At 43.4% G+C, this 27211-nt stretch overlaps 2 protein-coding genes across 2 annotated transcripts in view; one reads left to right on the top strand and one right to left on the bottom strand.

The window, feature by feature from the left end:
* cdh13 (cadherin 13, H-cadherin (heart)) overlaps positions 1-27211 on the bottom strand; it is a 291682-nt gene that overhangs the window by 11806 nt on the left and 252665 nt on the right. The window contains exons 12-13 of the mRNA XM_084018321.1: positions 12499-12732; positions 10688-10906 (exon numbers count right to left, since the gene is read on the bottom strand). Of these exons, the coding sequence (XP_083874447.1) occupies positions 10688-10906; positions 12499-12732 (453 nt within the window). The remainder of the gene's footprint in view (positions 1-10687; positions 10907-12498; positions 12733-27211) is intronic.
* Positions 1-27211, top strand: part of hsbp1b (heat shock factor binding protein 1b) — a 341874-nt gene that overhangs the window by 96989 nt on the left and 217674 nt on the right. The gene's annotated exons all lie outside the window — the stretch shown is intronic.

Genomic DNA, 27211 nt, shown 5'->3' with positions numbered 1-27211 from the left:
GCAGGACGGGTGACGGCATCGCGTCATAAAAGCTTGGGTGAGGACGGAGCGGAGAAGTTCTAATTGTTCTCTCTCTGGCAGCGGGCGAGCGAGTAATTGGCTTTAATGTGAAATCCACCCTGAAACCGTGTCGCCGTGTTCCTTCCGGAACGTCCCGGACGCTTCGATCGATACGACCCAACGCACGCAAATCTCTCCGAAAGCTTCACCGGGGCTTTTTTTTGATTTATCGCGCCATCAAGAGTCACTTCCTTGGAGTGGCTACAGCGAAGATTAATGGGCTACTGACGTGGACTCGGAGAAGACTTCCCTTTCTCTTTTTACTTCGGAATGAGTTCAGTTTACCGTGCGGAGGACGGGACTGAACTCCCCGTACGTTTCCGAAGGGAAGAATCGATTTCAGAATCGTCTGCAAACTTTATGAGCGCCACAGAACGTTCATGTGGACTGATGTGTGTTTTCCCCGCTGAGTTTAAGAAAATAAATAACAACGTGGGCCATGTTCCCTGGTAGTGTGACACTTAGTCTCATAAGTCTGGTAGAATTGCTTTCGACGAGCCGGTTCTAAATTTGATACAATCACACGTGCACTCACATCAATACACACACACACTGCAGTACGAAATGTGAGAGTGTATTGATCGCCTCTCCGGCAGACATCTTCTCCAGGTCTGCTCTCTATTTCTGACATGTTTGGAGACGACCGAGCGTTTGACAGAAACCCTCCTCGCGCCATTTTGCTTGTTCTCTCCCCTCTTTGTCTCTCGCATTCATTGGTTTTCTCATGTGACGGGTTTTATTCAGCATCTTTACTTTCGTCAAACTACATAGAAAAGTATTAAAGTGGTTAAACCGGAGGTTCAGGAGAAGGTCTCCTGGCTGCGACTGAGTCCCGATCTCACTGGATGGAAGCACTTCACAACATTTACTGCATACTTTACAGAGCACCGGAAGGCCCAGAGCCGATGACCTTTTATCAAACACGTTCTGTCAAACACGGTGCACAAATTCATTTTTTCTATCGAGCATTACACAAACAAAAATAACTCATATTTACAATTATCATAGCAACACAATTTTTTCTTTAGCTTGCTGATGTCGTATTTGGATGTAGTAGAAGTAAAAGAGGTCATATAAAACACATCTTACCCAACACTTGATAAAATGCAGTTAAATAATTAGGCAAATAAAAATAAATACAGTAATATAAATGTAAAAGTCATGAAAATGATCAAAAAACATACTTTAGCGTAGCATATCTCCCCCTTATTGGTAACTGCATCTGACAAGCTATCAAACAACCTGTTTTCTCCATACATCGTACATGAATAAAATAGTTATACATGTGATCGACAGCCAAGTCTTATTGATGACATCTGTAGGGAGATGCATAATAATAACATAAAACTGAATAAAAGGTGCCAAATAAAACTTAATAAAAATAGAAAAAAATAGATCATGATTATGGATGAATCATTTACATTTCTTGTTTATCTCTGTAGGAGAAAATGGAGGAGCAGCGTCTGTCAGTCAGACAATATCATAACAAAGACCGGAAAAGCAGCGAACAGTGGCGAGTGTTGCCCTCGTATCACCGAACAAATTTTCTCCGTCAGATCGAGCGGTGACAAGCTCATCTGTACAAAGTATGAAGCAATCGTCCTCCGGCGCTCACAGTGAAACGAAACAATGTAAAAAATAGATAGCGGCCCAAATAGATCATAAAAAGCACCGGGGCGATGCTAGTCTTTCATACAAAGCGCTTTTTTGACGGAAAAGGTGCCATGTGGACATAAGGCCTTAACTCACAAGCACGGAAAGATTCATCACATGACCGCCTCAATCCACTGATTGGTTGATTATTGGTAACCACATGTTGTGAAGTGAATACACTGGAATGGGGGAGGGGGAGTTTGACATCTAGTGGTTATCAATGGCATCAATCGCTCCTTTGAAGTGGAAGTTATGGAACAGCTGTTTTGCTGCACGGATATCCTGTTTAGATAGTTGATCGCTTCTGATTGGACAGTGCTACAGATGTTTCCTAGCAACGGATATACACGTTAATATTAAAGCCTTTAAGAAATGTTTTTTCCAATTTGATGCAAAATCAAAGATTTCAGAAGGATTTATGCACAAATTGCTTAATAACTGTGATTCTGTTCCAATTCCAATAAGCCTGTGATTATTGAAGTGTGCATACTGTTATCATAATGAGATATTGGATACAAAAGTGACTATGCAAATGCATTTTAATGTAAATGATGTAGCAAAGAAAGAGAGATCCCACACCGCTTCCCTGCTGCACACCGATGACTGTGACTGTGTTTAAGTGCTTTAAGTACAACTCCTCAGCACAGATGCAGCGGTGGCTGTGAGGTCAGGTGTACCGTGAGCGTTCTTCCTTACTTAACAGGCTTACCTTTTAAGCCTTGCCTTTTACTCGCTAATCTAGCCAAATGCATGCAGGGAAATGTGGTGTAAAACAACCAATTTGGAGGTGGCAATTTGTCATAGCCTGTGTTCGTTTCCAAAGGGTTTACTGTTGCATTATGCTTTTTTTTTTTGCATTTTGTATTGTGAGCACACGAGTGGGCTGAACCGTTGTGGTCGCAGCTCTTGTGTGCTTTGTTTAATAAGTTGGCAGTCGGTTTCAGCCAGACAAACTCATCACGGGTTTCCACTGTTGACACGCCAATATGTCTTTCTGTCCCCCCTTTTTTTCCGTCTTTATCCTCCCGCATCTCTGCCTCTCTGCACATCTTTCTCTCTCTATGAGATTAGGGAGCGGTCTTGAGGAATGTGAACTATAATTTTCCCAGACATGCTGAAATGAATTGGACTGTACACTTCAAAACGATCGAAACGTGCCTGAATGGGGGTGAATATCTAATATTGTGGAGGGTATATAGAACAGGAGGGGGGGAGGGGATTGATTTTCCTTTCTCCGTTGTTTTTCTTCCAATGCTCCCCCGTTTCATAACGCTCAGGACTAAGTGTTCCCCCCCCAAAAAAGGAAATAAAAGTCGAGAAGCACTCCGAGGCACTCCAGACTCAGATATTGGCTTTTGCAAATCTAATGAGACTCCGGCAGCCCTGTTTCACCTCACATGAAGAACTGGGTATAAAAGAGGCAATTCTCCCCCTCTGGCTAAAAAAAGTCAAGGCCTGGACATGAAAATACATTGCCGAATCAATTCACCTCAGCTCCCGCGCAGACACAGGCTATGAACTCATAGGTCGGGAGCAGATGAAAGGGAGAATTATACATAGGAAGGAGGCGAGGGAAGAGAGGGATGAACAGAATACAATCACGGAGCTTGGCTTGAATGAATCACTTTATGTTACAGCTAGCAGAATTAGCTGCAGCATCACACTGTGCTCCCACAGAGGGAAGGATTCCTTCTCCAGGTACGTTTGTTCCTATGGTCGTTGAACGCATATGAATACATATGCATGTAACATACGGGAGCAATATCCAACATACTGTTCTCGCATCTGTGGACAGCTGGTAAAAGGTCCCTTGTGCCAGAACATTAGACAGAAAGAGATATATTTGTACTCAAACCTTTCTTTTCCATGTATATGAATGAACTCATGGGAGCGTCGCAGTGATTCACTGATGTTGACTTATCTCACCGTCTCCACTTATTCTAAATCTTTCTGGGTAAAAGCCAAAGCTTATTGCATAGAAAGGGTACATTTAACAAGCTGCGGGAGATGAGGAAGAATCAAACGGCACTCTGGAGGAAACAGACGCCGTTTTCCAGCCTTTTTCTCCAAATTGCTGAGAGGAAAGGAGGGCCGACAGCTGATTGGCTCAGGTATGTCACGGCTGCGAGGAGAAATCCGGAGGCACCGCGGCATAAAGAAGAAACATTAGAGGGGAAAACAGGGATCAGTCAGGGCTCTGCCGACTATAATGAAAGTTAATGAGCCTTACCAAGCAGAATTTAATGATGAACCAGTTAACTGCAAAACATAACAAGAACTTGTTAGCGAATAGATGTCGAGCAACGACTTTAGTTAAAGATATAATATGCATTCGCTTTGTCAGTTTGCCATTTGTAAACACGGCATTCAAAATGTTAGCGTTGGGTGAGCGAGCTACAGAGAGAATGAGGAGAGGGGCCGCCGTTACTAAGAACAACGTGGGAATCAGAATGATAATGTTTCCTGATTGATCCCAGAAACACAAATCCAAAAACATCCTCCTCACAAACCTGCAGGAGGATCCCCAATTGTATAAACAGATCAAGATGAGATTCTCAGAAAATCCTCCCATCACTCAGCCAGACTGGCCAAACCAAATACCATTTCAAAGCAGACACATGACTAAACAAACCCGGATGGTGTTTCTGCTGGCGACTTACACCCAGCTGATCAAACGCGGCCAAACACTCCGAAAAGACCGTTAAACTGTGGACAGATGAAGCCACAGCTGCTCAACGACATCAATAAACAGTCACGTCATATATCAGACAATATGCTGACGATGTGGTGATATCAAAGAGAAGAAAATCCCCATTGCCCAACTGAAGAGCATGGATGAATGGAGAGGTGAGGGCTCTATACGGAGCAACAACAACAACAAAACAGCTGCCTTTCAATCAGATGGCTACGCCAGAGCAAGACTGAGATCTGGCATCAAGGAGGCAAAGTGGAGGCAAGAGACCTCAACTCCAACTCAACTATGTGATATGAGGCCAGTGATCCAGAAGGTAACAAACTCCAAGCCCTTTATTCACCAATCTTCCCGTAATTGGGATTCATTTGTAGGTAAGAACAGAATCTACACTCAAGAACACACTAACACATGTTTTATTTGTAGTTAGTAATTGTATAATATGTGAAACTTACAAAAATAGAACTTATCTTTACAGTGGAAATCTCTTATATTGATCCTGGTTACAGCGATCACCCGCTTATAATGATCACAAAGTTTGGGACAGAATCAATCCTTTACAAATCATTTACTTAGTCATCAAATCGTCTGCTAACAATGTTTTGATATTTTTTTCATACATGAAAGCAGTGGAAAAAAGTATCTGAGGTAGACATCAGCTTATAAATGTTTCCAGGCTTTCATTTTTTTGGCAACGTCAGATTTGAGGCTGAGAAGTCCCAGCATAACAGTTTAACAGATGTACCAACAAATCATTCATAATACATGAGTAAAACATGAGCGCAGTCTGGAGCAAACAACTTCATTTTAACAATTTATGAAGTCATTCAGCATCACTTGGTAATAATCGTCCAAATTAAAATTTTGGGTTCTTAAAAAGATCAAATCTACATGTTTGCGTGCTAACGCGAGGTAAAGCTAATCGTGTATAGCAATGGGATTCTTCATTCATCGGATCAAATCCATCACTCAGTGGAATTAGTCATTTGTCGTTATCTATAGCTTGTTAAAGGGTAACTAACCCAGGTTTTAACACGTGTGTCCACCTATGACACTTCATCACATAGTGATCAGATATATTTTATGGCCAAAGGAGCAGCATAAATCCTTCACAATAAAAGTCTGTTATTTTTGCTCCCTACTGTGATTCACTTTTATTGCAGAGTAGCCGCTAACGAAGCTCCAGTAACATGGTGACACATTAAATAGAAACTATAAACTCTCAAAATAAAATAAAAGTTATTTATTGATTTAAAAGCTTTTATGTTGAAGCAGCAAAAACAGGAAATGTTGGGTTTTCATCAACAATAAGTATTGTGCCCACTTCAATGACATACACTTTAATGACGTACATTTATTTTTATTCCTCTGTTGAGTCCTTTCAATAATGTCCTTACACTCAGATCATAACAATCTGAGTCAGTGGAATGAAAAAAAATACCCTTTAAGGCCTCCCCATGTTCAGTGTTAGCGTGTCGAGTAGTAGTGTTTACAGGCTTTGTGTCTTGTGACGTTACACCCCTTTAAATTCCCATCACACATATCAAGGTTCAGAGATCAATAACCCTCGACAGCTTGATCTGAAGGCAGAAACAAGCCGTCCGCTAAACGCATCGTTCCGACGCGAGGTGTCTTCAAAGGAAGCCGTGAAAAAAAAGCCATATTTTTACAAGAGTAAATAAGCCCCTAAACATCCTGTCTCTATAGCTGGTGGGGGATTAGTGTTGAGCCGCAGAAGGAAGAGGAAAAGTGGCTGTCAGAGCAAAGCGAGGGATCAGAAAGGAGGAATGGCGTGGACTAAAACCCCCGGGAGGATGGAGGTAAATTAGTGGCATCTGTGCTGGGAGCCGTTTGTTGTGTTTAATGGAAAATGCCCTGTTTTTACTTCGCCCTCTCTCTCTCCTTTACTCTTGGAATTACATTATTACTCTTGCTGAAATTACAGAGAAACACAGACAGCAGCAGTTTTCTGCAGTGCATTACAAGTGCAGATGGATCTGCAGCTCGGAGCCCGTAATCCTGCATGGAAGACATTCCTTCCTGAAACTCAGCACACGGCGGGTGAATCGGTGCAGTGTGGTTGAAGCGGGTGGAGAGAGTAGGAATACAGGTGAGAGCATCAGCATCCGCTCCCCCAGAGATTTTTCATGTTATCATCTTACTTCACGTGCCTCATGAGCCCCATTCACACACAGAAACTGTGGGCAACAACATATTAATCCCCCCGCAGCGCCGCAATGTCAACACCACCTATACGTGCAAAATAGACATTATTTACATACTGTGCAACGTGGACAGTTATTGCCTCCGGCCACACACCGTCAACTTTTGAGAATTTCATTTTGAGGCTGCTGCGAGGAGGAGATAGTGTGCGTGTGTGTGTGTGTGTGTGTGTGTGTGTGCTGCACAGTTCACATGCTTGCTGATAGGGGGCAGTGTGGTCATCTGTGTTGCTCTGCTACCTGCCGCCAAAAAAAGTGGAGCATTCCTCCTTGTAATTACTTTTAAAATTAGGAATCACTCGTATGAGAAGCTGTCCCTGTTTTCTGTGCATCTGCAGCCTATGGAAGCTCGTATCGACTGCACTTAGTTCGTCCAATTAGGAAGTCTTATCTCAGGTGAACAATGGATGCCTTCGCACGGCCATTTAACAACCCGCAGTCTGTGTGTGTGTGTGTTTGTTTTTATATATCTGTAAGCATTTCCCTCTACAGAACTAATACCGTAATTGTTCCCTACTTTATGGTAATCTGTGTGTGTGTGTGTGTGTGTGTGTGTGTGTTTGCGCTTAGTGGATGTGTGTGAGAGTCTATGGCGCATTGATCACAAAAGAAAGGCTTACAATGGAGGGCAGTGAAAGTAGGCCCCTGCAAAGCCCTGGGATTTAGCAGCCAACCCTGCAACAGCAAACAAAGGTCTTGTAAGCATCAGAAGACACTGTATATGTTGGCACTGTGCGCACACACATACACACACACACACACACACACACACACACACACACACACATACACACCCTCTCTGGTTACATACATTATTTAAGGGTCTGAAAAGCAACCCCAGCTGAGTGTTATATGGATGAGAGCGAGGACAGAGAGGCAGCGAGGATACTTTGGATAGTGTTGCTGAAGCTGAAGCACCACTGAAGGAGCCGGCAGGTAAAAAAAAGTGTGGAGGATGGAAAGCTGAGTCCGGTGACAGTGGTGTGGTTTCAACAAGCAGGCTTCACAACCCACACCTCATTTAAATTCCTCTTGGCTTCCAGCGACACACAATGAGAGTAAAATCTGTCAGCGGGGCGGAGATGATCTTTCTCTTCAACACAAAAAAAAAAATCAACTTGTTTAATCAATTCTCTTGAGTCGAGTGTCATTTTAGCGACACTCTCAGACTAATCTGTCTCGTTGTGTCTTGTTTGCGTCCGTGGAGAATAAATGAACGCGGATCACGTGATCAAAGTAGATAGCATTCTCTGCTTGTTGTCATTTTCTCTCTCCTCTCACACATCATCACACACACACACACACACACACACACACACACACACACACACACACACACACACACACACACACACACACACACACAGTAGATTAGATGACCTCTAGAGGGTTTTAAACAGAGGATGCAAACTTTCTTGTATTACATAACTAAGTGCCTCTCATATTAAATATATTCATACTCTATACCACTAATTTGGTTTGCAAATTCATTTTAATAACGGATTCCGTATCCAGGAAGTGTGACGTCTAAATGCTGCACAGAAACCAAAGGGACCCTGGTTCGGGTCCTGCAGCCCACCGTGTTGTTGTGTTCAGGTTCCCTGGTTTTAAACCATCTCCTCATAGTGATTGTGTCCCTTCTGGCCACGCTGCCGTGCTGCCCCCCCAGGGTGCCGTGCTGCCCCCCCAGGGTGCCGCGCTGCCACCTGTGCGACCCGTCGGACGCTTGATAAAGGTTCAGGAAGCATCCTGGTTTTGGTTAAACATTGAAAAAGTATTTTTCTCGTCTTGTGCTTTACTTTCATTTACGATCCTTCCCTAAACTTCAGCAAGTGCTATTATGTTTATGTTCGAACATAACTATAAAAATGTGTTGCCGTTAGTAGATATTAAGGGGGGAACAAAATGAAATGCACCGGCATTTTGGGAATACAATATAAATGTTTCCACATTATAATGATTAAAAGAGGTATTACACTTTTAGCCCATGACCTTACATGTTTTGTAGACCGAGAGAGAAGGAAACTAGAATAGGAGGAGGGAAAGGTGAGAGCGATACAGAACACCTCGCTGCAGCCCAGTGGGCGAAAACAGAACTCAACTGAAGGGTTTAATCTCCACACCTTTTTATTCTCGTCTCCTTTCCTCCCCATCCTTCCCCCTCTGGCTCTTTTCCATTTTTCCTCCCCTTCGTCTCTCTCTTGTAGGGTCAAAGGTAAGCTCGCAGATAAGGGAATTGAAACGGGATCCTCTCCGCCTCTCTGTCAGACTGTATGACTACACACTGCAGTGATCAGTCGCCTCTATCTGTCCCCCCGGCACCGGCCCCTGTGATGATCTCTGGACGCTTGTTTGTGTGTGTGTGTGTGTGTGTGTGTGTGTGTGTGTGTGTGAATGAGTCTGAATCGGTGGAACCTGTGCTTCCCAGCTGTATTACTATGGAGACACACACACCTTCCTCAGCTCCACGGTAACACCGCTCACTGTGTTCTCTCTTCTGACGCAGTACAGCGTAGAACCGAGGCAGCCCCCCCCCCCCCCCCCATAAAATAAAAAACTATAATCGGTCGTCTGGAGCAGCTATTTGGCTAATGAATGCCACTGCCTATCAGCGCACTATTTACAGGGGAGTAATGGACGCCTCTGTCCTTCAGAGTCAAAGGACATCGGCGGGGAGAGAAGACTCTCCTAATGTCATCTCGGCATGTCACCCAATTATCATGCTTTTGAGTTTCACACACACTGCGGCTGCTACCGTGGCAACGGCGGATAATAACGAAGAAAAGAAAAAAAAAACTATTTCTAAAGAGTAGGAGCGTGAAAAGCAAACCGACGGTTTGGCAGGATCACCGCCGGCTGAAACTTTTCCTAGAGGTGGCTGCCCGCCGGCGAACGCTGACTCAGCATCAGCTCGTGATTAGCGCGCCGCACTGAAACGGAGACGAACGGTCTGTCAACGCTCGAGTGCCGGGTGCTTATGGCGTTGCTCGCCACGCGTTGTCACTTTAATTTTTGTACTTTGCGTCCGGCGGAGCGTGGCTTTTTAACAGATGCTGCAGGTAGCGGAGTGCGCCGAAGCTCGGTGATCTGCCATGAGTGAGTGTTTGGAGAGATGATATGCATCGATAGACAGATTGATCCGCAGCCAGAGGAGGACCGATTGGGTCAAAGATGGGTGCATGGATGCACAGATGCTCCCGGGAGAGAACCAAGACGATGAGGGATTCTGCCAGAAAGCAAAGCATTGTGGGAAGAGTTTGGCTGATTTGGCTAAAAAACGAGAAAGTAAAAGAGCCCCATAAGTGGCACAGAGGGAGGAGAAGAAAAACAACCAAAAAGTTAAGATAAATAGAACAAAAAGAGAGCTGGAAAGAGGAAAAGTGGCATGACTGTGAATTTTTTTAGATGATCTCCCCATGAATCATTTTACAGTCAGAAAAAAGCTGATAAATATATGACTACACCATTTTTTAAGCCTAAAAACATTTTTTTTTACTATATCTCCTCTTATTGCTAGTGCTCTCCTTCCTCTCTCCTTCCTCTCCTCCCCCCCATAACCCCACCAATGCCCCCTGCTGCCGCCATACAGCAAAGCCCGACTATAAACTACAGAGAACGAGCTCAGACGGGGAGGCAAACTAGCTGTTGGACGTCCTCCATTACGTCGGCGTTGTGAATGGAGGAGGCTGAATTATTCATGCTATCGCTAATGGCCTAAATGAGAAATTCAGAGTAAATTCAAGTTTGACTTCCCGGGGAGAGTGCCTTAGGCATTGCATCAAAAACAGACATACTTTTAACAGAATGGATGCAAAAAAAACAACAACAAAAAAGCACACTTGTAGTGTATCAGAGGATGTGCACAAACACACACAGAAACACTTCTCCGAGTACAATGATTCGCCCATTTTGCATAAAATCGTCCCGGGTCGGGATCATCCGACATCTCGTCTGTATTGATTTCTCGCCAAATGACACACTGGAAGCCATATTGCTTCAGTGTTAATGTGAGTTTTAAGAAGGAGCCGGGCAAATATGTCGGGGGTTCGATGCTACTTACAGAGGAGGGCGAGCAGGAGTGTCGCCAGCAGCGGCAGAAGGCTGCAGCGGTGGGAGTGGGCCGAGCTGCAGTGCATCTTGTTCTTCTTACAGACGCACACTTGAACTTTGACCTCTGTGTTGTTGGACAGAGGCGGCACCCCCGAGTCCGTGATGAGCAACGGGAGCTGGTAGTTGGCTTTCTTCAGACTTTGCAAAAGCATGATTTGGGAGTGTGTGGCTGCAGGAGGACGGGGGGGGGGGAGACAAGATAGAAGAAGGGTGAGGTTTCATAGTGAAGGCACAGTAATCCCATACATGTGTGTGTGTGTGTGTGTGTGTGTGTTTGTGTGTGTGTGTGTGTGTCTATCTATTCTGCCTTTAACAGCTGTGTGTGTGTGTGTCTATCTATTCTGCCTTTAACAGCTGGCCTGTTTTTTTTGTTTTTTTTTTGCAAAAGCAGATTTTAATATGTGTATCGCAGCAGAAAACATATACATGCCTCCAGTATCTCATCTGCCAAGCCGCTTCTTCAAAAAATTGGCAGCGCTTAAAGTTGCGTGAGACTGTTACATTTTGTTGCATCACACTTTAAAGTTCTTCATGAGACGCGAAAAGAAAAACTCCGGAACCGGCTCACTTCACGCAGGAATTGTGTCACAATATGCAAAAGCTGCACATTCTGGCTCGTCTGCCACGGCTGTTAAATCCGCTAAGGTGACTTTTCATTCTGTATTGAATTAGAAAAATGTCAATTTAAATAAGCCTTGTGCCAAAAACACAATGTCACAAGGAGGCAGCGGTGAACATTTCCAATTAGGTTGATGTTATATTTATCACCTTACACTTCAGCCACATGCACTTTCAACGTGATGACACATATGTGTGACAAAAGTAATGAGAAAACGTAGTTCGTAGGTTGCTGCCCCGCCGTGCTCCCCCAGGCCAGCTTCAGTGCTTCTTTTAAACCAAACCTGTTAATTAGCTTTAGAGATTTAGAGCCAGGTTAGCTATTCTCCTCTTTGTTTCACAGGCTTGCTGCTAAGCTGGCAGCGGGGTGGTACCTGCATACTTATCATAGACCTGCTCATCCAATACTGAAGGTTAGACAGCGTATAGGTGCATGTCTCAAAACGATTGATTTCATCTTAATATTTAGACTTGATATTTGATTGATTTATCGGGTTAAGAGAATAAAAACCAATTCATGAATATTTGTAACAAGGATTTAGAGCTACATCCTGTCGAGGCGTCGCCACCAGCTCTACATGCGGTTCCACAAAGTCCCAGTTTGTTGCACTGGGAGCCAGCTCTTCTTCCTCCTCTGCTGGTCCTATCAGCCTCCTCCAGCGGCGTGATTGAGGAGTGTCTGCACCTCCTCTCTCCTGCTGTCACTCACAGATAATACCTGTGGGCAGGTTTCAGCTCGGCTCTGTCACTCAAACGCTCACAGACAGCTCTGCCAGTCATGCAAGCCCCGAATCAATGTCTTGGTTGTCTGTCTATTCTCCTCCTCCTCCTCCCGTGTATTATTTTACACCTCGTCCTCATCATGTGATCCGTACTATTAAGGGCTTCAGCATGGATGGATATATAACAATTCACTTACTGGCTCTGGAATAATTTATACGGGTTTTCTCTCTAACCCGTCTCATTATTTCTTTATGTTTGTTTTTCTCCACACTTCCCAGGGTGCACTTTGGTGACTCTGTGAAGTGAGGGTGGTGTTGTGAATGTATGAAAAGGTTTTATTATTATTATTATTATTCATTTGTTAAGTTCAAATTTCTAGTTCAAGTGCATGCACATCCCTTTTCAAAATAAAATACTCACAGTTGACCCTGGTGATTTTCCATGTTTTATCTAGATCGGGCTGTTTCCCCAGTTCTATCTTGAAGGGCGCGGCGTTGGGCGGGAGGTCCCTGTCCCACGCTCCGACGATGGCCACGTTCATGTCGTGGGCGTCTTCGCACACCCGCGCTACCGACGGCACCACGTAGGGGGCGTTGTCGTTGTAGTCCTCCAGGTGAATGACCAACGAGCCGGTACCTGTGGCTTGAGGGCTGCCTGGAAACACACACGACATAAACACATATGAGGATAAAGACAAGATTGTTGATCGATTCAAACGCCGGATATCGTAGCGCCCCGCTGTCGGCCGGGACGCTTGTCATTGTGTGGAGAATATGAACAGTAATAAATCTCTGCAGATGTGAAAAGAGCAATAACGCAGCTTGGCTGCAGCAAAACACGGTGCACTTATGATTACTCGGAAGTTAATTCTCCTTTAAATGTTTCATAATATCTTCAGCTGAAATCCAAGAGCAAAGAGTTGCTTTTTAAAATACCAAATAACTTAAGTATAACCTTTCTACTCCACTGACCGAATTCAAACAAAATAAAAAAGGTAATTTGAATTTGAATGTGAGGAAGAGCACGAGTCACAGTGGTTTCTGTTTTTCAAGAGAAGGTTTTGAACGTGGTGTGTTGGTATGAGATCACACCTTATTGAAGGATGCTGGGTTAAGAGTAGCTTGGCTCTATTACTGCTCTCTCTTTCACTGTGATTAGAGGTTATTAAAAAAAAGACAAGCTCCTGAGGTCAGTCAGCAATTAACACCTCAAGACAAAATCTGTAATTGGAAAAAAGGACCTCCTCCACCTTTTTCAAAGTTAAAAAAAAAATATTTGCAGGCAATTTAGGGCAGAGAGAGAGAGAGAGGAGCGGGGGGCGAGCAAATCAAGATTTATGTGCAATAAATGTCAAGTGATGCCGGAATTAAACCCGGTCTGTTTTTTTTCCGGTTTTAGAGAAAGCTCCGCACACCGAGCAGCAAATGTTCTCGCTATGAAATGCCAATTATGTCAAAGTGGACAAACAAAAGAAATAAACAAACCAATGAGACTAAATCACTCGGATGTTCTTCTCCACTAATAATAGATGGCTTAGGTCATCAACAAAACATCATTTTAGCAAAAGATGAATACAATGAAGGTCTGCGATCCATCATCGGTTTTGGGTTTTCACTCCATTTCTGAATCAGGAATCGGAAATCGACCCAAGAATCTAAATCGGAATGTAATTACAGTGAAACTAAAGATTCACTTGGTCGTAAGCTGAGCATTATTATTGATATATACACACAAACTTTTTCTGTTGTGTTTTTGGTTTTGGGAGCCTTTCGTGCGTAGACATCCAAGGCTCGACAGGCCGACTGTGTCTAACTACCGTTGCTAAGCTGTGATTGGCCGATCGCTACCCGTCAACCAGAATGAACGCTGCTGCATCACATATTATCCTCTAACTGATCTTTGAGAATTTCCACCGACTCCAAATGGAGATCCAAGCCCTGCTGTAAGGTTATCATAATATGTTTCATTTTTACACATAAAACGGGCGTAAACACGCACTTTAATAGACGTGTAACTACACTGGAAGTCCCCGTATACAACGTGCTTACCTTAGAAAGCACCTCAGGATACATAACAGAAATGTCAAATACACCTGAAAATAATTCAGATGGAAAATGTCTCATCTCCATGAGGTTTTTTTTTAATTCATTTTTTTATTCACAACCTAAACAGGAAACTAAATCCCTCCGGCGGGGCGATGAAGGCAAGAATCCAAGTGCTAAACATTTACTATTGTGGGAATGCATGAATGTACTATATGTCAAGCTGAAACCTTAAAGGCATGAGTAGGTACACACACACACACACACACACACACACACACACACACACACTCTCCCAGTGCCAGAGCTACAAAAACAGTTAGAACAGCGAGTTAATACATCAGATCGTGTTTTGAAGTCTCGGCAGCAACACGATATTTCCATTCAGAACAGAAGAGCATGAACTGAATGATGCATAGCATTCTGCAGAGAAATCGCATCTGCGGCTGTTTATGCGTTTTGAAGATAATCATCTTCATCTGTTTGTTTTCACTAAACTCCAAAACTTTAATTTCATTCTCGGCTGTAAAGCCATCAGCAGATTGTGACTGGGAGAGATAGGGAGTAATCAAATGTAATGGTAGCGAGTTTTGGCATTTTCCTACTGTATAATAGTCGTGAAATGACTTGCTATCGCCGCCTATTTTCCCCCTGCGCGGCGCCGAGGAATGAAACAAAACAGCAAACAGCCCTTAGTGGAGATAAGTGCGGCTGTGACAATATCAGCGGCAGATCAAGAGCAAGAGAGGAATTACTTTAGCGTAGAGGGGGGACGGAAAATGAAAAGCAAATCAAAGACAGTAGCTCTTCAGGCGAGACCTTAGATAATCTATTATCACTCGGCATCCAAGAGAGCGAGGACGAGGCTCGGATCCCCGCCAGTGGAAACATGAACATTGGAAGCCATTTGTAGTGGGAGAAGCCTCCTCGGTGCTCGGCTGCCTTTAAATGAAGCTGTTTGTCTTCCCAAATGAGCACTCCCCACACCTAATCACTCTAATTCCCCCCTCGTCTCCGTTGCATCATGCCTATGTGATCATCGGCCTGCCTCCGCATCAATGAAGCTTGTCTGTTGGCCTCTGCTTCACACCGCTTTGTCACTAAAGTTATGGATCTTTTGCCGCCACGACGTAACTGCTGCCTCCACGCGCTCGGCATGAAGATCTACATTAAAATTAAAGGCGGTGATGCTGAGGAAAGACGGGATTCCCATCGACAGGAAAACTAGATTAAAAAGAGCAGAGTCTTTGCTCTCGCCGCTTCTAGGAAGTCTGTAATCCTGAAATCTCACGTTTGTGTAATATTTAAGGCGTGTCCCTCTTTCTCGACCAACTCAAGCTTCAATTAGTTTGTTTTGGCAATCGCTGTGTTCCCAAAGCAAGTCTAAATGTCCATGTTGGTGGAGGAGAGTAATCCAACACAGCAAGCAGGGAATATGGAAGGTCTCTGCATCCGTTATTAATAAGCTCTCTTATGGTTCTGTTATTCTACAGCCACAAATGAAGATATGTTGATTGTCTTTGCTTCTTTTAGCTCTCATTCAGGTAGAATATTTACCATTATTTACCAGTTTTTAACAGTATTTGAACCCAATTAGAATTTGATTTGATCTTTATTTTCTTTGAATACAAAGTAGAATATCTACATAAAATATGTCATATAAAAAAATTAATAATTCAAGATTTACATTAAGCTCATATAATATAATTTCCATTTAATTGTTCCAGTTCATCCTGAGGTTGACATGAATTTCTGAGATATTTCTCAGCATTCCAGCAAAAAGATAACACAAAAACACAAAACAAAGGGTGGAACTTGTGGTGGCAATCAGGGGGTCATCAAAGTCAGTAGGCGTCATCGTGGGGAACACAAATCTCGTTGTTGAGAGTCTGAGACGTCCCCGGAGTCAGGCTGCTAACGAGGGCAGAGTAAATAACAGACCTATTTCTCTGCAGAAGCCATCCGTCTCTGTCTTTATTACGGAGCGTCTCCCCTCAGCAGTGCTTGACCCTGGATGTTACAACGTCTTGTAAAACTTAATCCCAATGTGCCTTCAAGAGCAAACATTGAGTCAAATCTTAAGTAATGCAATCACCTTCGAAGCTCTGACATTTACAGGTTAAAATAGCAGATTGCAGATGTAAATGTCGTTCTGCAGCCCTGCTTTCATGAGGGGATTAATTAAAATCAGAAAGTTACAAAGCTTAATAAGCTTTTTAACTTACTCTTCACTTGATTAAGAGTATTTTTTTGTTCTAGAAATCAGTTAATTAATGATGTATTATTTTCAGTGAAAAATGTAACCAAAACTAAAATTAACTTTTACACAAGTGGGGATTGATTATGATAAATTGGTTTGGGAGCAGGAATTACACTAATTAACGAGTGAGATTCATTTCCATCAACGTCTCTCTTCTATATTTAAAGGAACAAAGCCCTCCAGCCGGTCCAGGCAGGCGACCCTAGTAGCGAAGCTGCACTCACACATGACAAACTCCATATACATGTGTACCTCTCCAACCATTTAAGACGATTGAGGTCTGCTGTGCTGCTGCTGATCATTTTCAAACACCACCTGGAAAAGCTTTTGCTGCTCATGTAGTATTCCACAAGCCCCGCCTCCACCCTGCAGCCACCTGTAGGCACTTCAGGTTTGCCTCACCGAGGAGGGAAACCTTTGTGTTGGATCACATCGTCATGTGATCCAACAGTGAACGTTTGCTGGTGGTGAAGAAAGGTGTTTGGGACTGCTTACTTACTTTGTTTCTGCTCACTTATGATGAACTAAAAATGCTGATAGATGAATAAAAAGTATTACAGATATGAAATGTTACCATGCAGTATTCGTTTCTCCACTGTTGTGGAAAAAGGAATCCGCCCAATAAAGATCAACAACCAGGATCAGCTTTTTCTCCGAGGTTTATTCAACAAAGTATTTTCATCTGCAGACAAAAATAGTTTGCGCCTGCCTTCTCATGCAAAAGTTCAGAGACAGCAGGAACGACCCTGAGTCTAACAGCAATCTCCCTTTTAAGGAGGAGGAATCATACCGTAGACAAAAGACGGGTCCTGTCTTACAAAGACAAGATGTACAGAACACAGATGTACAGAACACAGGTGTCATTATGTACTCTGAAATGATCTCATGTCATGTGGCACTCATGCTCATATCACCTACCTACCCACAAACAGGCATTCATTTAAGTCATAGCATAACAGTTGAGAAGAGGAGATGCGGATCAACGTCTGACCTGACAAAGATTCTGATTATAAATTACAAACATCCAAAATCCCCATTACACCACTCATGGTGCACATGATGTGTTTCCAAACAGATCGTATAGGTAATATGCAGATCAATATTCATAGTCCAGTTTTTTTATTGCATTATTTGCACTATTCTCTTTGGCTGCTGTAATCCTGTACATTTCCACGTTGTGGGACTAATTAGGGATTATTTTATCTTAATATCACAGCACTGCGGATGGATGGAGAAAGGATGTACATCGAAGGGGCCACCTTCATCACCTCCAACTTCCTCCTTGAGGCTCCGCCCCCTACACCTGACACCTCCACCTGCCCATGGCTGGCAGTGAGACAGGCCTGTTATTCTCCCGTCTGTGCTGAGATGAGAGGAGAGGTCTGATTGGCTACCGGGGCCGTTGGGGCTAATCCACGGCTACAGGCTTCTGACTGACCTTTCTCTCACTCTCCTTCCAGCCTTCTCTCTATCTAAACCCCCCAACACCCTCTGGCTTACGTCTAAATATGTCTGACTGTCACTTTCTGTTGTTATTGCTTTATTTTTTCTTTCTGGTGTCTTTTCCTCCCCACTGTTGTAGATGAAGAAGGAGGGCCGCCCTCCACGCCGCGGTGAGCATAAGACCTGTGATCTGTTTGCAGTCTTTCCACTCGGGGAGGAATTGTGATGTAGCGGTGAAGTTTTATGAGAGCAACTTTGAGGGGGGGAGTACAGCAATTTCCAGTTTCATTTTTGGCAAAGTCACACAATTGATCAGTATTTCTTGCTGTGAAATACGTCTGGCGAGGGCTCCAGCCACGAGTGAATTCAAAGGATTAAAAACTGGAGTGGAGTTTGTCACCAAGGACGACGCTGAAACCAAACTATCTGGCTACGTTTCTTTTTCTCATTAAAACGGCCATTAAATACCGGAGAAAGCTCAGATACACAAACAACCGGTGGATGATGCCCTTGGCTTAAAAATATTCCGCATTCTTATTGCCGTGATTATTTTTCCCACCGCCACATAAAAGTGGATGAAGAAAGAAATGAATTAACAACAAGCAGGGACCCCGAGGAAGCCAGGAGCGTATGAGGAACGGCTGATTGGAAAATGTCACAATACATCATGTTGCAACTAAACAGTCAGGAAAACTAATTCATAGGTGGACCACAGCGAGGTAATAGAGGAGAAAAGAGAAAAGAGAAATGAAGGCAAAATCTAAAAGGAGAACTAAAAAGGGAGGAGAGGAAAAGGGGCTTTGAAGGAGAGTGATTTTGAAAATTATATGATTATATGAAATTAATGCCATACCAGAAAAAAAAAATGGACTGAAATTGTATTCCCCATCACTTTGCGGTGCAAAACCAGACAATGCCTGACTCTTACTGAGCTGTCCCATTTCTCTTCATTTGCCGTAACAGCTTCCCTGAGTCCATTCTTGTTAAAAGTGGCCCACGACTCCATTCAAACACATCCGGCTGCTGTGGCCAACAATGAGACGCACATTGTGTTATAATGCTCCGGATACTTCTTTGCGATGCTTCTGCCGAGCGGTTGGAAATGTGTGCAGACCAGCAGAATCACACAGTAAAGTGGAAACAGTGTGGAAATGACGCGGAATCATTTCACAGAACAACTATCTTCAACAAGTAAGTGAATGAAAATAAAATGCCATTTATATTATATTATTAACGTTTCAGAGCAATCTCAACCAACAGATTTCAAATAAAGGGGCGTGTCCGTCTGATAAAGGACTCTGATAAAGGATGTTGATCAGTGGTGTAGTGGAGGGTATACGCAGGTATACGGGGTATACCCACTTCTTTTTCTGGTGGTTTACAGTATACCCACCTATCAGCCAGAAAGCCATTGGAATATATGGGAGAGTATACCCACTTCCTCCTCTGTAACCTACCCATCTACCTAGCAGTACACCCACCTCATCAACTACCACTACACCACTGATGTTGATGCTCGGAGGACTGGATTCAAACCAGGAACAATCAAATATAAAATAATAATAATAATACGTTTATTTTGTATAGCGCTTTTCAAATATAAGGGAATCTGGATGCACTTTCACTGAAAAAGACCTGAACCATCAGGTCAAGTCAGCAAGGTGTAACAGGACCACATTACACCAAACAACTAACTCCGCCTCCTTCCTGATGGCTTAAACAAGCTTGGCAAAAAAAGTGGTTTAATTAGAGTCTTTATTCACGCTTTGAGCTAAATTCAAACATCAGAAAGAAAGAAAGGTAGATAGATGAGAAAGATAGGGAACATTTTCAATTTCTTCTGAAATCATTTTAGCATAACTTCACTCACACAAAATAAAATATGACAAAGACACTGGAGCCTTGAGTGTTTAAAAGGGTCCAAATATTTATACCGCATAATATAAGAGTATTTTATCAGACTCTTTTCTTGTGTTTTCTTCCCTCTTTCAGTCTAAAGTCAAGTCGTTATCAGCTTATAGTCTAGAAACATAATACTAAAAGATAATGGACTCCAGACAGTAAATTGCAATGTGCCTAAAGATAAAAGGTCAGATACTTAATGGACGTTAAATGGAGTTCGATGGTGAGTATTTCAAATTGGAAGTGTCACACATGACACTTCGACAGTCCTGTGCAGTCACTGTGATGCTGAAGGGTACGGCGTCCATTCCGTATCGTTTTTTGTATTTTTTTTCCCAGAATCCCTCTCTATCTGTCTCGCCACACCACGAGTCCCAGACCTTGTTAAAAAACTCCCTTCAGATTACCCACTCCATCCCGTCCTATCACTCATCAGCCTCCTCCGGGCTTCGGCAAAACACTCTCGCATGACACACCGCTAATCTGATTGGCTGATCAGAAGTGTAAAATGAAACCAGCCAGAGACAATTACAATAGGCACAAGTCATTAAGAGGGATGACTTTGGGGAGGGAGGCGGTTGCTGGGGACAGGTGCAACGCTGCTGGTCTGGCAAATTACTTTCAGAATAGAGTTTGGGTTATCAGTTGTTGGCTATTATGCCAAGTGATTGGAGAAGGAGGATATTGATACGGCTTAAAGTGGGCTTACACGGCAAGCTCTTTTTGGGCTAATTAAACACCAGAATTGCTTTCCTTGGGAGATTTCCATTTTTTTTTTTTTGGTTTCCTCCCAGAAAGACTTTGCTGCAGGATTTTTCCTGCGTTTGGTGGCAGATTGAAAAGAAAAGAAAAAAAATTGCATCCAATTTTAATTAAGTTTGTTTAAAGTCACACTATCCACGGCACTTAAGTCACATCTAATTGGGTAATTGAAATAATAATAACAAAAAAGCTCCTTCTAAACAATAAACCAAAATTAGTTACACTTTGAAAAATGATTAAAGACTCTAACCACGCACCTGTTCTCCCTCTGACTACACCTGCTCCCAATTCCCAGATTGTCTTATATTCTTCACAGCAAAATATTTTGACATGTCAAAGCACAAGTGTGAATAATACAGATGGATGATGCCTGAATTCAATTAAGTTGCTTTGGTTTCAGAGTCCTGGTGATACTGGCCTGCTGTCTTACTTTCATGGTTTACTGGGACTTATATAATATTAGTAATATTATTATTAGTTATTTGACTCCTGTGATTTTCCTGCTATCACAAACTGGACACATCCCAATTCTCTTCATTACACCCCCTCACTCTCATGCTGCTCGGCTCTTAGTCCCTCCCACTGAAGATATGAGGAGAAATGTAAGAAACGCTTTTTTACAGAAATGAGACGCCCTTTCCTCTGAACTGTCATCTCAACTGACAGTCGTTTCTGACAGCTGGATCAGCTGTCAGTCGGCTTTAACAGATCTGTAGCAACTTTCCATGGTTTGGGTTTTTGTATTTGCACATAGTATACTGTCCAAATAATAATAATAGTTGTAGTTATATGTGTGAACAAATCAGCCAGACCGGTGTGTAAATGCCCTCCGCTGCTCGCACTGAATGATTTACTGCATTTATCCACTGTCTTTATCTAGTTAGTGAACATAAAATCTGTAATAAAATCTATATTATTCTATGTTAATTCCACTTCTGTAGAAAAGGTGAAAAGACTTATGCAAAGGGTGGTAATGGACTGGAACAATTTCTGGGTCAAATCAGGCGTGAGGAATGATCAAATAATGGAATCTGGATTAACTCACTGTCACTGAAAAAGGCCTGAACGGTCATCAAGTCGGCCAGGTGTTACCAACAGAGTGAACCTGTTACTGAGGAGATTTTTGTGTGTTTGTCTCAGTCAGAGATATAAGAACACTTTGTACATTTTGAGCAAATATAAAAATGGAAGCATCTGATCCGGCAACGACAGGCAGACCAGAACCACTTGGTTCCAGGTGTGAACTGATAAAGGTGTTAATTGAGACGGCCTTTACATCGACTAGGAAACCTGGGTAATGAAAACAACACACTGCCAGCACGCAGATAGACCCCAGATTAGATGAAAACACAGCCCGACGTCCACAGATGGTGCCTTCAACTCTTCATCGGGAACTAAGACGCCGACAGATTTCTGTATTGGTTCTAATGACACACACATCGAGATTAACGAAAAGAAAATCCTTCATCAGCCGTGTGTTTGCCTGATTCCATCATCTGACTTCATCTTTCATTATCTCTCCCTCTCCATCTCTACTACCCACTCATCTCATTTCATTTGGATCTCCGTCATTAAAACTACACCCAAAGCTGTTCACATCGCTGCAGAAGAAGAAAAATAAAAAATTGTGCTGGATGAGGGACGATGGTGGGCAATATTTCAAGAAAAAAAGTTGCAAATTTAGCCCATATAAACAAGTTGCTTGCTTCCGCCAAGACCAGATGTTTGCCGTTGCTATGACAATAAGTGAAAGTTACCGCTAGCATCTTAGCCCAACCAGCTAATCAATAAATACCCATAAGATGACAATTAAAAAAAATACAACCAACAATAACCATCAACAGCCGTCACCCTAAGGACCTTTAGGAGGCGTTGTCACACGTTGTGATATATTAATTAGAAAAATAAATGCGTACATTCATGGGATTTTAGCTAGAATAAATACCAGTTGTTAGCATCGTTATAAACACGCAAATTTGACACTTTCTAGTGTCGTTTTTTCTAGGAATATTGTCCACCTCTCTCGACTCGTTTTCCTACAGTGGCCCTAACACGCCTTTGTCATGACGACTATTAAAATTGTAATCCCATTGATTATGCTTAGTTTATGACTAGTATGACTAATAGTTTCTTCCCGGGCAAAGCTGGACAAAAAGGTATTCTTTGACCACAGACGTGGGATTGTTCACAAGTTCACCGAGAGTCGAGATGTGAAAGACGGAGGGGGTTACCAAGGCGACGGGCAGCGTGAGACGGAGGGTCGAGGGTTGGAAGTGCTAACGTGCTAAAGTCAGAAAGACAGTTTGTATTTGGGGTTAATGAGGCAGCGGGTGAGACGGGGAGGTAACACCGCGTCAAGCAGTGATCTTCTGGGCTTTTGAGAGTATATCCCATTACACTGCTATTACCCCAGGTCAAGAAGCCTTGATACCCCCCCATCCCCCTTCTGTAAGGTGGTTAACCTGCCTGCCTCTGTGGCTGTCTCCGTAAAGGGATTGATACGAGAGTTTTTATATATATATTTATATATATTGTATTGCATTTGTGGAGTGAATGTGACCTTAAGACAAGGAAGAGGAGAGAAACACGTCCAGAATTCATCCCCGTTGTGGCCAAATACCATCTGACAAAGCCTTCCAACTTACTCTTTTACTCATTTCCTTTCTAGTTTGAACCGTTCTCCCTCTGGCTCTTTAGCTTGTCTCATTTTCTTCCATGTTTCTCATGTTTTTGTATCCATGACACTGAGCCTCCCGATACTATATTTACCCATTCTGTTGGACAGCATGCTCTTTAGCTCCTGCTCTCTTTTGGCTCCAGCATAATGGCTCCTCTAAAGTTATACAGAGGGGGGCCGTCAAGGCTGATTTGTAGCATTTACTATGTCTCCTCTCTGCTAACAGCTCCAAAATCCTTTATTAATCAAACATTGATTCATCAATAGCTAAATCTGGGTAAAGTGGAGTTTCATTATATATTTAAAAGCCGTAGCTGGAGACTGAGCTGTGTGTAAACACTGACCATTATCTTTACAGAGACTACTATCTTATATTCTATTCTATTCCTGGAAGATTTCGGAGCGCTGTAGTCTCGACACGCTGGCTCACCATGCTTTATTATTTCCCCGCTGTAGTTTGAGGCAGCACCGATCACAGCTGGCTAAAGACACAACACGAGTCCATCTATCTACATTCAGCCTGCCGGCGCCGCCTCGGTGTGCTGCTGAGACGACACTTAGCGGCGAAGCCATTGTGTCTGGGTCTGCCCCGAAACAGGGAGATTACTCAGACCATTACAGCAATGAGCGGCCCACTGGTTCCCAGCACTTAGAATGGCAATGAGGCAGCGGCGTCGTACACGGAGATGGACACGTGTAGAGACGTGGAATGGGGTGCCTGCACGCCAACACACACACACACACACACACACACACACACACACACACACACACACACACAGCGGGTATCTCACTCCTGACAGCCGGCTACCACTGTCACTCTTTTTCTCTCTTTTCAGAGGAGAGATGATGAACCTATTATGTGGACCCATCACAGAAGGATGGACACACACACACACACACACACACACACAGTCCTATTTAATTTGACATCCATCTGAGCACCGAAGAGACTTTTTTATTTATTATTTTTCCTCGTGACCCATTAGAATTCAGCCTCCCCTCTCTCTCCTTTTGATTTAAACCAGAGGAGATGTGATCTGACTGTGATGAACGCTGAGACGAACCACACCGCTCAGTCTCAGCGCGTGAATGTGTGTGTGTGTTATACTTAATATTCCTGTAATTGACAAGGCTCTCTTTGACTGTTTCCAGGTTGTCGCACTGTAATACACACCCACACACCCACACAGACACTGAACCTTCTAAGTGGAGGTCTCACCTCTGTATGTTCACATGTTCAAAGCAAACGCTGCTCAGCTATGTTGTGCATAATTTAGGATTTTTAATAGGAGGTTTGGTGGCAGCAGACACTGAAGATTGCATGTGTGTGTGTGTGTGTGTGTGTGTGTGTGTGTGTGTGTGTGTGTGTGTGTGTGTGTGTGGGCTGCTGTGTTTCACCCGACTGGGGCTTTGATAATGTATTCATGCCTCCCAATGACAAATGGCTCCCACCAGGAGGCAGTTTAACATTTAAATGAGGAGCAGGAGAAAACATTGCACCACAACACACAGCGAGTCAGCGGAGATGCAGGGGCAGGCTCGAGAGGCACAGGATGTACCAGGACAAAGACTTTAAAAACCAGGGTGAACACACACATCACCCACACACACACACACACACACACAGATCCGCCGACACAGGATATAAAACACTAATGTGAAGGAAGGAGAAGCGGGTAAGATGCTGGAACAGCTGGCGTCCCGGCGGGGAATCAAAAGAGCAGAAGAGAATTTGTTGGCGTGCAGAAAGCAGCAGCTACTGATGAGAGTTTATATAAACAGCCTGTCAAGCCCTCTGCTCAGGTTGGAACAATATCTCCTCAAACAATACAGCGCCCGCTCCGCCGGCCTGCCAGGTGCCGCTGCCCGGGCAAAACTGAGGTTGTGGCTTAAAAAAAAAAAAAAAACGTGGGCGGAGGGAGGCAATGTGGACAAATACAGATGCAGGGATGAAGCACCAGCGCATGCAGATAAACAGACACAGTGACAATCAGGCGGTCGTTCGAGTCTACAACTTCACACATCACGGAGTGACAAATGGCCCCGCCCGCCACTCCTGCAAGTGCAGCCGATCGCCATGGCAACAGAGTGTAACCTACTATTCACTGCTGTACATTCTCCAGCCGAGATGACCCCTGACCTCCACATTACCATTATCATTACTTCCCTGCCTCGCTAACCCCCCCCCGAAGATCATCTCGCCTTCTCTTCTGTTTGTCCTACTTCTATCCATCTCGCGTCCCTGGAGTGTGTCCGCTCACATTGTTCACCATCTGTTGTGGCCTAGAGGCCTGCCTGCTCCAGCTTGACCTGCCCTCACACGGTTAACCAGGAACTACAGTCAATCTGTTGCTAACCATGCAAAACATTTACCAAGAGTATACTTTCCCATTTCAAGCGGGAACACAAGGTCAAATCAGCTCAAACTGGCCGTGGGGCGGCCCACGACAAAAGAGAGAGTTTCCAGGAAAAAAACCTCTCAGCCCTTACACACAGTGAGATTCAAGGATACTGACTTATTTTCTCGTTGGAAATATTCAGTGGTTAAAAATGGATAGATAGTAGATTTCTAGTACCATGTGTTATTAAATTTATTCTATTTTAATAAAAACACTCATTGGTTTACAGACACAATCCTCTGGCTATTCCTATTTAAATGCACCAATAATCACTTTTGATTAAGTGCAATGATTTACATTATGTGTCCCAATTACCCAGGTGGAATTAATTCATTCAGAACATTTGTTTAGTGCTTTAAAAGACAAGTCTTTGCCAATTATTCCAACTTCATGGGCGACCCTGTATAATGAAACACTGAAGACCTACCTCAGTATCCTGCTGCCATGAACTACTGTTTATACTATCTCTTCTGTTAATACTACCACTACTGTTAATGCTACTACTACTATACTACCAACCCCAAATGCAGTTGGAACCCAAGGGTCTGGGCTGCACCAGATTTCTGCCTAAAAGCCTATTAAGGCAGTTTTTTCTCGCCACTGTGGCTGTAACGCCCCTGGGTGATGTTGGGAAATTGAAATTGTGTTGACTCTTGACATTTTGAGAGTATTCTAGTCCTGCTCAATGTGTTAAGTGTCCTGAGATGACTTCTGTTGTGATATTACACTATAAATAAAATTGAATTGAATCTAGTTCTTTCCATTTTTCTCCTATTCCAGAATATCTTTTCCCAATCGTCTCTTTCTGTTACTTCAGTGCATTTTTTACTCTCATCCCCCCTTCCACTCCCGCGCTAGAAAGGTATTCATATGAGGTCTCCACATAAAGACAAAGATGAAGACGTAAGGCTTAATCGATATCCTGTTGGTAGTCTACATCTGCGGCTTGTCATACAATCATTGCGGCGATCGCTGTGGCGAAGGAGCAAATTTGTCCCGTCAATGACGGAGCGTGCTGCGAGGGAGGCGAGGCAGGGGTCGAGCAGATATCAGTATTCTGCTCACATTTCGACCACACGCACGGACACATGCATCAATTCACCGGGTTGTTAAAGGTCTGGGCAGGAATTTTTTATGGCTCTTCTCACTTAAATCGGTGTAGAATAGTTGTCCGGGAGAAGTATGGACAAAGTAAATCTAGTCATCTTGTACGTGTTCGACACACAGAGAATGAAGTACAGTTGGAGTTTCCTGGTTTGGCTCGAGGGAGGGCGAGTCTGAAACATCTCAACCGTCACTGGCTGCCGGATATTAAAGCTCAAATTCTGACCCTGGTGATGTTCTGACTTTTATTTTACCATCAACAACTTGACATTTTTTATTTTAAGTTTAAGTTTTTTGAAATTAGTGAGATGAGATGATTAATCCCACTTAAAGCTATATTCTACGATTTGGAATAAAAAATCCATTCAGTCTATCAGCCGTAGGCCTGCATAGAAATTGACCTCGTAGGTTTCATAGGGATTGGCTCGTACCCTCCATCCAAGCCCCTCGTCTCCCCTGCTCCTCGTCATCCCGCCTCGTCCAATCGGGGAACACTGAGGGGAGGGGTTTGGTTGGGGGGGCGGGATGCTTTTTTCAAATC

The sequence above is a fragment of the Eutrigla gurnardus genome (genome assembly GCF_963514095.1).
Source record: "Eutrigla gurnardus genome assembly, chromosome: 9".
Taxonomy (NCBI): domain Eukaryota; kingdom Metazoa; phylum Chordata; class Actinopteri; order Perciformes; family Triglidae; genus Eutrigla; species Eutrigla gurnardus.
Note: the sequence above shows the minus strand (reverse complement) of the source record. Positions and strands in the feature narration are given on the sequence as shown.